Source organism: Lemur catta, chromosome 14 (genome assembly GCF_020740605.2).
Source record: "Lemur catta isolate mLemCat1 chromosome 14, mLemCat1.pri, whole genome shotgun sequence".
In the NCBI taxonomy this organism is placed as follows: domain Eukaryota; kingdom Metazoa; phylum Chordata; class Mammalia; order Primates; family Lemuridae; genus Lemur; species Lemur catta.
This window is the reverse complement of record NC_059141.1, coordinates 11,583,130-11,596,979: the sequence shown is the minus strand read 5'-3', so window position 1 is coordinate 11,596,979 and position 13,850 is coordinate 11,583,130. Positions and strand designations below refer to the sequence as shown.

Below are 13,850 nucleotides of genomic sequence, written 5' to 3'. Positions count from 1 at the left end.
GAACTTGATCGGTCAATCACTTTGGTGATTGTGAGTGCTCAGATAGATACACTACTATGTGCCTAAACATTCAGCAATATAAATAGGGCAGCCAGGAAGAACTCTGGAGATCATGCAAATGGCTGAAGGTTGCTCACATCAGCAATATTCACTCTGTGAGCCAGAAATCCAAGCCCTACCCTGATGTCAGGGACTTGAGAGTCCGCGGAAGTCAAAAGAGGGGTTAAAAAAAAAAAAAAAGACTTGATAAAGATAAAAAGTTAAGTTTGTCCTCAAGATTGGGAGAAGAGAAATGTGAATAAAGACACAGTAAGTAAAATATGTTGTGTTTGTTGGAATGAGCACAGCACTTGAATGTTAGGCCTTTCAGGAGAGGTGGGCACGGTGACCAAGCAGCCGGTTCTCAGTGCCGTTCCCTTCATTCCAGCAGGTGGTCTTACATGTTCTGAGAAACTCAGACCAAGATCAGCTCTTCCCATTATCAATTTACTACTTTTTTTTTCCTGTTAGAAACAGGTTAGATATAGATTCCAGAGAGACAGCTACACCAGAATTACGGGCATAGACTCTGGAGCTAAACTGCCTGGAATAAAATCTGCTCTAAGTTACCTAACTCTGTAAAATGGAGATCATAATTGTACCTGTTTTGTGGCATTGATGTAAGGAGTAAATGTATTTACTTTATATAACAACAGTACCTGGCATTTAGTAAGCATCAAATAAGTGATGCTTTCATAGTTTAGAAGACTCCATAATAAAACTCAATTCATAGACAAAATTTCCCCAACTGTGCTTTGTTTGCTAAATAAAAGTTTCCTCTCATTGACATTAAAAATGTTGGATGGTTCTTATAATCAACTAGCACTATCACCAGTAGAAACAGAATATTTATACCTGGGTTCATGTTTGCTCTTGAGTTTGGTAAACACACACACACATACCGTAAGCCCTTAGAATCACCGATATTGCTTCAATTGATAATTGCATAGTAGCAATTTGTGGCGAGGGCACACCAAGACTGACTTTGCAAGAGCTGCCTTTCCCTGGGGTCATATGAGTCCTGAAATCTGCTAAAATCCATCTTCAGTTCTGCATCCTTTTATTGGAAGTGTTCAATCCTTTTAAAAATAAAACTTTTCCTGAAGGAGGATTACATTTTTAACAGTTATCTTCATCTAGAGGAAAACGGAACGTAGGAAAGAACAGGTTTGGAGGAAGAGGACTGACACAGTTAGGGACAGGTTAGGTGGACATTTACAAGAAGAGCCTGGAGATTCGCCAACCCAGTGGCTGTGGCTCAGGTTAGACCATGTGCGATAAATGGCAGAGCTGATAGAGAGAGAACATACACACACTAAAGAGAGAAGAGTGTGCTCCCAGGTCAAACTTGGAAAACTCAGAAGAAAATTACTCCCAGATACTGCAGGGGAATCATATGTTCAAAATTATCCAAGGAATACCGAGATAGAAGTAGGATTAACAGAGAATCAAAGAATCTGTCTTTGGAGAGCTGTACCTGCTTATAAACTGTGCCTATCACAGGAAGCTCCAAGGACCTTGATGTGCTCTATTGACATACATCATTTTCTTTTGATCTTGCAGCAGCAGATCACTGGCAAGATGTCCCATCTTGGCTGTTTAACTATTAACTATGACACCATAGAGCAGCCACTGCTTCTACTACAGGGAATCTGTGCGAACTTGGGGCTGGAACTGGGAACAAATCTGCATCTAGCCATCAACTGTGCTGGCCATGAGTTAATGGACTATGTAAGTTTCCACTTCAGAACATTCACTTCTTGTTGAGGTCCACGATTTTAAAATTAGAACTCAAAAGAAGGGCTTATCTGAATATTTTCCACACAGAACCTATTGTTTTTTTTTCATTCCTATTGTATGAGGGATCCAAATATAAATGGAGTTGAGAAAGCCAAATTAACTAATGACACCACAGAATAACATGACTATATAATTTTAACAACTAATAGCAGAAAATGTCATAATTACATATAGAAATTCCATAATAAAATGAATTACTTACATTGCAATTATGAAAGCTATTGAAAAGTAATTTAACAAACTGGTGTGATAATCATTTGGTTGGTAATGCTGAATTTATCAAGCCTGAACAGTGGTTCAGTTGTAACTGTGACTTGACAGGCCCTTCTAGACATGTGTTTCTTAGAATTTATGCTGTGACTCACTTTTTAAATATAAAAATATTTCCAAGTTGTTGAAGTTTATGAAGAATATGTTTTTGTCCAATAAAACACATCACAGTATTATCCACAGCCTGGATTAGGAGGAGAGAGCCTCAGTGATGAAACTTCACCTGAGGACCACCCACCTGAAGAGAGAGATTTTAAAAAAGAGAATGAACAACAGTTTCATTAAAAAATGTTCAAGTCCTCACTTCCTCAGGGTAATACAACAGCAATTTACCCTTAAACTTGGAAAACTGGTATGCCAGGAAAGTCATTAGAAATTTTCTGTCTTACACACATACATATATTTTCCTTCGTTTTTTTTTTTTTTTTTTTTTCCTAATTTTATGAGACAAGGTCTCACTATGTTGCCCGGACTGGTCTCAAACTCCTGAGAGCTCAAGTAATCTTGCCGCCTCAGCCTCCCAAGTAGCTGACTTCCCATTTTCAAATACACAGATGCTGAGTCTCAGTTTTATAAAATGCTTGGCATATTTACATGCATTTATGGTGACTTGGTAATTAATGTCAAATTCAGCGGGCATGACCAAATAGGATTCTGCTTTAACTGTGATTCTAACTTTAACTACAAAAGAAATTTTGAACAGTATATAAGAACCCTACATTTCAGCTGACTTCTAAAGTTCTTTTACTTTTCTAAAGAAACTAAGTGCATAATGGAATGTTTAAAGTAATTTCCTATTCACATAATGATTGGTTCCCAGGCATACCATTAAGAAAAATAATTGCATGTTTTCATCAGCAATGTATACCAGAAACTATGAATATACTGACTGCTAGTGCTAACTAAAATGGGTGTTTATTGCTTATATTCAGTAAAATGGATTAGCTTGATATCAGATAACTTTTACAATAATGTTAGTTCAAAGTCATTAGCATTTTCTCACTGACAAGATAGGATTTTTAAGCTTTGCATTATAGAAGCTAAAAAGTTCTTGCTTTTTAATGTGAAAAAGTATAAAATCCCTTCAATTATAAACTTCTTAAGAAGCTGCTTAATTCCAGTGGAATCTATTCTATTATAAGCAGCAGCAGGAAGGCATTAGCAAACCAAACAACCCCTCTGGTCCATTCCTCCTCCTTCCCTGTACCTAAATATCCCAGGTGCCATCCCTGAACACAGACTTGAAAGTAAGGGTGCTTTGTTTTGCAAAAAGATTGCACTAGATGCTTCAGCCCTGTTTACTTCTATGCTTAATGACTTAGGAGATTTCCAGACTTCAAATGAATGGGGGTTGCAATAGAATTCTACTTTCAGGACAATATTGTTACTACTAGAAGTTACATGCTACCTGAGAAATGCCGTCACCTAAGTCACTTTACATTTCATACTGGTTGTTAGTATCTCAAATGCCTAGCCCTGCTATTAAATTTTAGAATAGGTTACAGTAAAGGAAACATACTTGTCCATTTTGAGTTGAAAGATGGTGGGGTCGAGTGGGCAGGCTTGCATTGCTATTTTGTTTGTTATTTTATGCATTTATGCTATGGTCCATCTACCTAGGCAGCCAGGTGTCTGGAACCACATCACAAACCTAAATAACAAACTATTCCCCTCCTACTCTTTCCACATTTGTTTTCTGTGTGAAAAAGAAGAATGGAGACTTGATTTTCCCAGGTTAATATTCAACAGGTATTTAAAGTAGAATGCATAGATTTCCCAAGTGAATGTGGCCTAAAAAGAATCTGTTTACAATCTCTTATATGAAATGAATGAAAAGGAATTTGAATCACATCTTTAACATTTTAAGAATTCATTATTTATTCTTTATTTTACTATTTCCCTTACACATACCAGAGTAAAGGAAAGTATGAAGTGATGATGGGGACATATAAAAGTGCAGCTGAGATGGTTGACCTGTATGTGGATCTGATCAATAGGTACCCGTCAATCATTGCCTTAATTGATCCTTTCAGGAAGGAGGTAAGCAGGACTCATATTTTATAACATATATTTTGTGTCAGATAGGCAGGATTCACTTTCCATATTTTATAACAAAACACAAAAATAAAATCTCATTCTTTTGGATCTCTGTCATTCGAAATGTGTTGTAATTTGGGCTGGGGCTGAGTGGCTTTATTTTGGCATTTATGAGAAAAGGCACTTACTAAGCAAATGAATAGCAGAAACACAATTACCTAGGAGTGTGCCTGTCTGGAGAATGAAGCAAGCTATTCGCAAGCCCTTCGGGAGTACCTGTGTATTTACAAGCAACCTAACTGATGGAAGCCGCCCCCGCTGTGCTAGCTGGAGCTTCAATAGGTTAATCATATACCATTTTCATGTGCTCAGGGAAACAGGACTTCTGCAAGGCCAAATATTTTTTAACTTAAATCCAGTCACTACATATGCATAAAAGTAACAAAGCCATATTTTTAAAAGGTTTGAGATATTGAGGTTTTGTGATCTAGTCAAACTAATGCATTCAACAAGGTTTTACGTATTCATCTCTCTTCCTAATCCACTTAAAACTAACACCAAAATTTAAATTCTTGATTGTATGAATCTGAGAGCCATTGGATAGGCTGAACAGATGTCCTCTTTGAGGTAGCTATTTAGACTCTGGGGACAATATGAATGCTGGATCTCACCTGGAGCCCCAGGGTCTCTCAGTCCCATCCTCCCTTTTACAGCCCATGCTCCACGCCAGCACTCACTAAAGGCACCTGCCGAGCTCAGCTCCTCAGTCCCGCAGAGTGGCTTTGCGCGATTGTTCTGAGGCTCTGACCACAGCTTTTTAAACAGGACAGGATACACCTGTGTGGTCTGTTCTAATGGGGTAGGCTGAAATCTGGTACAATGGCTGGGATGACTGGATGTATACATACATGCACACAAATAGACATACAAACCTACACACATAATTTTAAAATATGCATTTCATTTCATATGGTTGTCTCACCCACAAAAATGAGAATGCAGAGAAGGGCCTAGAGCTCTTGCAGGCTCTTTTCTTTTTCAGTTTATCAGAAATAACAGAAAAATCTATCCAGCCAGTCTTCAGCAACATTATGGATAATACGGTGCAATGGGAATAGCCTACGCAGTCAATGTGGGGAATAGCATTTAGTGTATTAACATTTTACTCACAAAATCTTTAAGCTCAAATTTAATCACTAGGTTTCTGTTCCACGAAGCTTGTTAATTTGTGTGGATGTGGTACAGGGATCGTTCAGGCATAGAGGTAGAAAAAAGCTGTTTTGTGTATCTCAGGAAGAGTGTATGACTTTGATTATGTGCTGTATTAGTCATGTTGTTTTGTGATTATGTTCAATACATTATAATGATCAATTCTTAAACATTTACCCAGGACTCTGAACAGTGGGACAGCATCTATAATGCACTCGGTTCCAGGTGTTACATAATTGCAGAAACTGCATCCAAAAGCATTTCCAAACTTCTAGAGCATGGAAACATCAACATCCCCAAATCCAATGGGCTGATCATAAAACATACAAATCAAACTACGATGTCTGACTTGGTGGAAATAACCAATCTTGCTGACAGTGAGTAACAGTATAGATCTGAAAGACTCATCTAATGACTCAGTTATATAAGAAGGCAAAAATACACAGAGTATCAAAGTTAATAAAAAGCATGGAAGAAAAAATCCAACCACTTGTGAGAGATTTAGGGCTGGAAAACAAAATTCAGCTTACTGACCCTCTTCACAATGTTCCACTAACAGCCCAAGTCCACGAGGCCATCCCCTTCACAGAGGGCTACCACAGAGGTAGGGCCACGGCCACTCCCTGTCCGCTTCACAGTGGGGAGGACCTTTCTGCCCCTGACAGGAGCACTGAGGCCTGATTTCTTCTGAAAGGGCATATTCTTCAGCATATTCATCAATTTGCTTTTGGTTCTGAGCTTCAGCTACAGAAAAGTTTTAAATTTAGAGAAACCCAAAGGGCTACTCCAAGCTTTACTGCTAAAGAACACCTGGGTACTCATCTGCCCTAGCCAGGTTTCCAGACACAATGTAGTGTGCAAGCTAAGGAAAACAGTTTACCACGCACAAAGGCAAGGTGTCAAGCTCAGCCAAGGAGCAGCAGGGACAGACGTGTTTAGCCTGCATCACATGGCTGCAGTATTGTAAATTCCCTCCTGTTATTTACTATCACTTTATGCTCAGATTCGTCTCCTCAGCATCTTAGTAGGGACCACAGCTCTTTCTTCCACACAGGCACAGCCCAAGTAGATGGTAAGGGTGTTAGCAATTACTTGACTGAAAATAAACTTAGCCACTTGTAACATACCCAGACACCAGGGGGCCATTTTAATTTGTACTGCTTGGGAAAGTCTAGGAGGGATCAGAATTTGGAACTAGATCACCCACTGCAGGGAAAGGGTATAACTTCAGCAGTTAAGGAAACAGGCAACAAGAAGATCCACTCAGTAAAAGCAGGCACTTTTCTCGGTGCAGAGATCTGAGGCAGGGGCAGGTTCACTGCTAATAGGCAGCACCAGGAAGCTGCCAAGCAGATTGGCAAGGCAGTGGAGCATCAGGGAATCTTCTGGAAAGCAGGGCCTTAGCCACTGTGCTGAGATTCAGAGGCAGGATCCCAGCAACAGAAATCAGGGGATGACAGGAGAAAAGCAGAGCTTCAATGCTGGTGGGTCCAGGATGCTAGAGGAGAGCAGCTTTATTTAGTACCAAGGGGTAAGGCATTGAGAATTGGACTTACTCCTTACAGCAACCCTATGAAGTAGACACTGTCATTTCCACTTTACTGATGAGAAAACGAGGCTTGGAGAGTTTGGGTAACTTTCCCATGACACTAGAGTGATCCTACCTGCCCATGCTAGCTTTTTTAATTCCTTAAGCTTCAAACTCCTGACTACCTCACAGTCCTTGAACATGCTGTTCCTTTGGTCTAGAATCCTTTGCCCTATGCTGCTTATTTAGCCCACTACTCCTCACCCTTCAAGTCTTGACTCAAATGAAATGTCTTCAGGGGCACATGCCTCCCCTGCCCTGAACCTTCCTCATATCATCCTATATTTTTTCTTTGTGGCACTGACCACAGTGACTCGTACAGTTATTTAATGGCTGGCATCCCCCACGAGACTGTAAATTCTCTTGAATTTGTGGGTGTCTTGTACACTATGCACAGCGCTGGAAACCTAAATACCACGAATGGGTTTCAGGAAGTAGGCAGGAGGCTAGTCTCTGAGGTGCAGCAGGACTCAGAGCCAGACTGGCATCCAGGGGCCTGGGCTGGTGCCAGAGGATGGAAGGAAATGCCCAGGTGGGTGGTGGATGGTAGGTCCCAGTCTGGCCTTTCCTCCTGGGCCTACCACTCCGCAGCCATTCCGTCCTTCACTTCAGAGCCCTGCTGTAGCTCCTGCCTCAAAACATGAACATTGTCACTATAGGAAAAGCTCTGGCTGACATTCTTCATAGACTAGCAAATTTCAAAGAGTTTTGAGACCCTCAAATGATTAACTACTACCAACACTGCTATTCTAATAAACATTCAGAATGAGAGTCTTCTGAATAAAATTCTACACGATGAAGTGAGAACATCATTACGTAGGCATATCAACTCCACATACGTTGCTCTTACCATATTTCATTGACTTAGAGATGCATGTTTTTCTACACTGAACAGTACCAAAATTGAATCATGTCTTATAGTTGTGGTCTTAGAAATAAATCAATCTCATCTGAGCATTTCTGCCTTTTTAAGTGGCAGTAAAATAATGGCACATTTTACAAATAATGTACCTTATATTTGATGAAACATGGTATCTGTTTAGTACTTATAGCATCTAAGCTGCTGGAAAGAGGGGTAAACAGATAAAATCAGGGCAATAAAAATGCAATGTTAAAATTCATGATGGTTGAATAATTGATTCTTCACAGCAAAGTTTTAAATCTCTGGCAAATTTTTAATTTTGATCCCGGAGCTCATATATATATGCTAACTGTTTCTACACCACATAAAACTGAAAGGAATTCCTCTTACAGGTAAGAAGCACATCATCTTTGGAAGTACAGAAGGAGAATCGTCTGATGACAGCCTTGTCGATTTGGTAAGTGCTGGACGCTGGTCAACTGCAGAATTGCCAAAACACTGCTTTTATCACGAATTGGTATTTCAGAGAAATGCAGTCTTTGGTGGAGAAAGTCATGTAACCTTTTATGAAATAGATTTGCTTCCTACCAGACAGCTACCTTTTGCAAAGAGCTAATCTTTGAACTTTTAAAAAGAAGAAAAATTGAAGTCCAGAGAAAATGATGAGCACACTTAAATGACTGGGGTGTTCACTTGCAATCTTCCCTCCTAAAATGAAGGGAGAAAGGCCAGAATGTTCTTAGATGAAATCAGCATGCTTGTATGACTAGTAAAGCGCCTGATGGATAGTCAGTCACACCATCTGTTTGCCTTTCAACACTCCCAGCTTATGAGCAGGCCACTTTGCTTACGTAAAGATAAAATACTAAGTTAGAAGAGAAAAATTCCAACAGCACTCCCTGACAGTTTCCTTTCTCCTTAAAGAACTGTGTAGTTCAGCAAGACATGACTCCCCCATTTAAAATAAGTTGTTTTCCCCTTTTCAGGCTGTTGGGCTTGGTGTCCGGTTTATCAAGTTGGGGGGTCTTTCTCGTGGTGAACGGGTGACTAAATACAACCGCCTTCTTACTATAGAGGAAGAGCTTGTCCAGAGTGGAACACTGGGTATGCACTGTTTTTTGCTTTGTTTTCACTTAGCCATGAATAAGAGAACAAAGACTGGAGGAGGGGGAATAGAAGTCCCTCGGCAGGAGGGCAAGGGAATCCAAAGACCACAAATAAGTGCTGACAAAACTAGGATGGCACTTGCCACAATGTATATTGTTGTCCTAATGGATTATCTATTTACCTGAATGTTTAAAACTCTCGCCCTTTTTCTTGCTGAATAGGCTGAGTGATGCTTTTCAATAGAATTAATTGATTGGAATCTCCCAGCCTTGCTTTTGTTATGGTCCAAATTATACTTAAGGTTTCTCCACACAGCTCACGAAAGTTAAAGGCAGATGTTTTCCTGATGGTTCTTGGAAACAACTTGTTTTACTTAAAACAAGTAGGCAGCATGTTAACATTGTACCTTGGAAACGCTAAGGTCTCAAGAGAAACGAACCAATCATTGAAGAAATCAAACCTTTGTAAATTTGTATGGTTGGAAGCACTGGGTAACTGGAGAGAAACACCCCAAATATGCAATTTTTTATATTACTGATTATAATGGCCAAAAGGAGGCACACAGCATAGCGTGTAGAGACATTTAAAGAGATGGTTATAAACCTGTCATGTTTAACATATGTAGGGACCTTGAAACACACCCTAAGATTCATAGAAAATGAAGAAGGGGACTATTTCTGAACCATGCAAGTGCAGTCAAAAAAGTTAGTTAGTGGTGTTTACATTGTTCCACATACTATCTGATTAGTTTTTACATCATCCTGACTTGTAGAGGCCTTACATTCCTTAAATGACCTATCGCATTTCCAGCCAGACTTTACCACAAGGGAAACAGCTGCTTCTGGGCATCAAAAAGGACTCTAGTGACCAAAGGCCCAGCCCCTCTCTGGTGATAGCACAGCTGCCTCAGTATTCCGGAATGGATTAAGGGTTAACGAGAATTTCTCTGACATCGGCAGTGGTGAATAAATGTTAAGGGAACCAAAAACTGAAAAGACAAATCCCTTCACGTTCACTTTTGAGCAGGAAATCTTGGCAAAAGCTCAGCCACTAAAATACCATCATTACTTACATGGAGCCGCCTGGAACAGGCAAGTCTGCGTCGTTTACCACGGAGAAGTTAGCTGGCAACGGTTTGTGTTCATGTGTTGTACTGGCCTTTCCTCTAGTTCATCTTCTTCTTCTTATCCTTTTCTGCTACACTTCTGCCCAAAGTCCACTGTACATCAAATGTTCCAAAATATTTAATTAGAGTACAATGCAAATTGAACAGAACAAACGTATTGCATAATTCATGCATAACCAAAGACAGGCCCAGTTTTAAATGGTTCGGGAATCCTTTCTGATGGTGACGTGACCCATCTGCACAGTTCTGAAGATCATCTCCTTCAAATCACATAAGAAACAAAACTTGGCACCATTGGATTAGACAGTAAACTTTATTGTTGCTTTTTTTAAATACAGGTGTCAACGAAGAACACATTTTTTTTTACTTTAATGAGGAAGCTGAAAAGGCTGCCGAGGCACCTGAGCTGCTTGAGCCCCTGGAGCCCACCTTCCCCACCAAAGTCGTGGAGGAACCAGCCAAAACACAGGCATCTTCTGCATAGGGCTGCACGCACCCCAGTGTGTAGCCACACCACTAGTACTATCAGACTGGTAGGTTTAGAGTGAGTCTCCCCGGTGGGTTTGCTCTTAAATGTCACTAACTCATGTTCTCTCTTTCTTCTTTGAATTTCATTGTTTGGTAAATACGTATATGGTGTTTTTGCCAGAAATTGTATCTGTGAACTTTGTTTCCCAGCCATCACATTTCCATGGGGATTTTGTTTGTGTACTAGCTCTACTGTCCATCTTTCAGGGTCATGGTCCAGTAAAAGCGGTCAATATTTTTGCTGCCAACTCCACATTCAGTCAAACATCTTATCCTTTACAAATCAGAACACCTCTGAATGCAAAAGCCTAATGACACCAGAAGCACTCATGCCAGGAGCAGGTGTACATCGTCTGGGTTTATTCTATACATATGTGCTGGAAAGCACAGGCACATTTTTATAGCCAACCTTAGGCAGAAGTATGAGAGCCCCACTATTTTTTGTAATAGCCAAACAGCTTCATCTCACTTTCCTGCCCTTAATTCCCTTTTCCCTGATTCCCTCCTCTTTTTAAATTTTAGTTTTTCTTATATTATTGTTATCTCTGTGAGTCTCCTTAGATCCTTTTTGGAACAAGAATGGGTATAGATGAATAAGCACATCAGTGAATGAATATTCTCAAGGTTATTAAATGCCCATTTATACTGCATTTAAAAAGTGATCAGCAAGTGATTAAAAACGATGTGACATACATGCTGACTGAACTGCCTCTTTTGTAAGCCAGTTGCAGCAGGAGTACCAGAAATAAACATATTCAAACACATACACACACAGACATAATAATGTCCAAGAGCTTTATATGACTTAAGGTCTCTGTTAAAAAAGGGTTACCATTTGTTTTTCCTAAAAATTATATAAATTGTTACATAATGACCTGGAGAGTGGCTAAGTTTAGACTTCTGATATATTCTATATATTTTTACTAAGCACACCGAGGACCTCTCCTTCTGAAGAGCATTAACAGGGAAACCTAATGTCTTTGTGGTAGAGCCAACTCCTTACTCTCAAAGCTATGACGTGGGATGGGCTGAGTGGCAGACTCTCTCAAAGCATGGGGCAGGAGAACTGGCATCACTCTAAGCTGGGAGAACTGTGTCAGTTTGTGGTTGCCACTGCCTCTCCTGATGCTTGGCAACTAACAATGGGGCAGGAGAAACTGGAAGGAAAAATCATTTTAAAGGCAGGACAAACATAGCTGGGTGTTCATATAGCTTTGCAAATGTTCTCAGACACACACACACATACACACACACACATACACACACACACAAGAATCATATGAGAGTACATCCTAGAACTGTGATATAAATCATAATTAAATAAAACCAGAGCAAAAATGTGCAATAACAAAATAACTAAATTAAATTAACCAAGGAAATGATTTATTGCCTTAACTAGGTCAGCACTTTAATTTCAACATACAGTATAGTCTACTCACCTGTCCTCACTGGAGGACCAGGCTCACCAATGAATAGGCAGCATTTTATTTTATCTATTTTTTAGAGATGGGGTCTTGCTCTGTTGTCCAGTCTAGAGTGCAGTGGTGTGATTATAGCTCATTGCTTGAACTCCTGGCCTCAGCCTCCCAAGCAGCTGGGACTACAGGTGCATGATACCACATCTGGCTAATTTTTAATGTTTTTGTAGAGACAGGGTCTCCCTATGTTGCCCAAGCGGGTCTGGGACTCCTGGGCTCAGGTGATCCTCCTGCCTCAGCCTCCCAAAGTGCTGGGATTACAGGCACGAGCCACTATACCTGGCTTGGCTAGGTAGCATTTTAATTTAAAGTTCTTAGCAGGCTAGGCACTGTTTCTATTTATATTTTGTCTCTCTGTGATATATGATAAAAAGCATATTTATATGACAATAATAATCTGTAAAAGAAATGATAGGAACTAGTCATACTCTATATTAAAAATGACAGTGGGATGGGGAAACACTAATACTTGGAAGAAACTTCAAACCACTCCAGTCCTTACACAGGGACTGCCTGATGACCTGCTTATGATAATGACAAAGAGCTATCCACTCCACACAACTTACTGGCATATAAGCTAACACTGCTCCATGATGGATGTGCCCAAACATGTATAGTATCCACTTAGGAAAATAATCCAGACTTTAAGACTCTGACACACAAGCTAAAAATGGTCTGGAAAGATAACAATTTTTACCTATACTACTCCATTTCCAACAAACATTTTACTGTGAACAAAGAAAGGAAAGAGGGAGGAATTACTGGTGAGTAGTCAAAGCCAAAACATCCATCCTTTTTACTCAGGCCGAACAAGGCTGGGTGCTACCAGCCCTGCTGGCCTCTGCCAGTCAGAACTTCCACGGGACTGTCCAACTCCGAAACGACTGCAGGTGAGTTTACGCAAGATGTGCTCAGATACAAAAGGGTGCAAGAATTTTAATTAAATTCTTATTTTTCCAGAAAAGCAGGAGGCCTTTTTTTTCTTTAACAGCAACAGCATGAAGTACTACTCTATCCTTTTGCCTCACTCTGGCTATAAATTGCATTAACCTTAGTTTAAAAAAAAACAACAACTCTGCAGCAGAAAAGACTTAATTTATATTCCAAAATTGAAGGAAGAATAAATAACCTTTTAGAGAAAACAAAAACATAAAGATGCAGTCCTTAGAACTTTAAATAGGATGCATATAATTTTGTGTGCAAACAGCTAAGAACATACCTTGAAGATACAAGCACTCCTATGTCTTCCTATCTGGAATCGACCGTTTTTGTTGACAATGTCACCCCAGCAGGGGCAAAACCTCCTCAAAACTGAGGTTAGAAGGAAATGCTATAGGCATAAAAAGGTTTGTAAATATCCTGCATCAAATACCTTTATGTCAAATTAATTTAAAATGCTTTGTGATCACGGTGAAGGAAAGTAAGCAGCTTAGAAAAGGCAACAACACTTTCAAAATACCAGGTACTAACTGTTGCCTGGTCCAGCTAACACATCTCACCAGACGTGTAACCTCTTACCCTGGAAATGAGAGTGTTCTGATAACCATGTTCTTCTGCAGATGTGTGTGATGAAACACAGAAAGATGCCGTACATCTTTTTATATTCCTAAACGTATGTGAGACGCACACCAGCGGACAGACGGCAGATGCAGGAAGGAGAACAGCATAAAGAATAAAATTCCTCAAAATAAACCATCTTGGGGACTATTAAAAATTACTAAAGTTATCAACACTCATACAATTTTCCTATTAAAGAATGTCAAGCTTGGGGAAGTAAACCAAAAACATCAATAACCACAATTGACC

The 13,850-nt window shown here is 39.8% G+C and overlaps 1 protein-coding gene across 3 annotated transcripts in view; it reads left to right on the top strand.

The window, feature by feature from the left end:
• ENO4 (enolase 4) overlaps positions 1–11,427 on the top strand; it is a 30,630-nt gene extending 19,203 nt beyond the window's left edge. For 2 of the 3 annotated variants that reach the window (XM_045569061.1, XM_045569059.1), the window contains 5 exons: positions 1,603–1,770; positions 4,024–4,149; positions 5,537–5,732; positions 8,198–8,262; positions 8,792–9,331. In XM_045569061.1, the coding sequence (XP_045425017.1) occupies positions 1,603–1,770; positions 4,024–4,149; positions 5,537–5,732; positions 8,198–8,262; positions 8,792–9,097 (861 nt within the window). In that variant the 3' untranslated portion in view covers positions 9,098–9,331. Of the gene's footprint in view, positions 1–1,602; positions 1,771–4,023; positions 4,150–5,536; positions 5,733–8,197; positions 8,263–8,791; positions 9,332–10,376 lie in introns of those variants that run through there. The other variant, XM_045569060.1, reaches the window with a different exon arrangement.
• Positions 11,428–13,850: the final 2,423 nt, after the last annotated feature.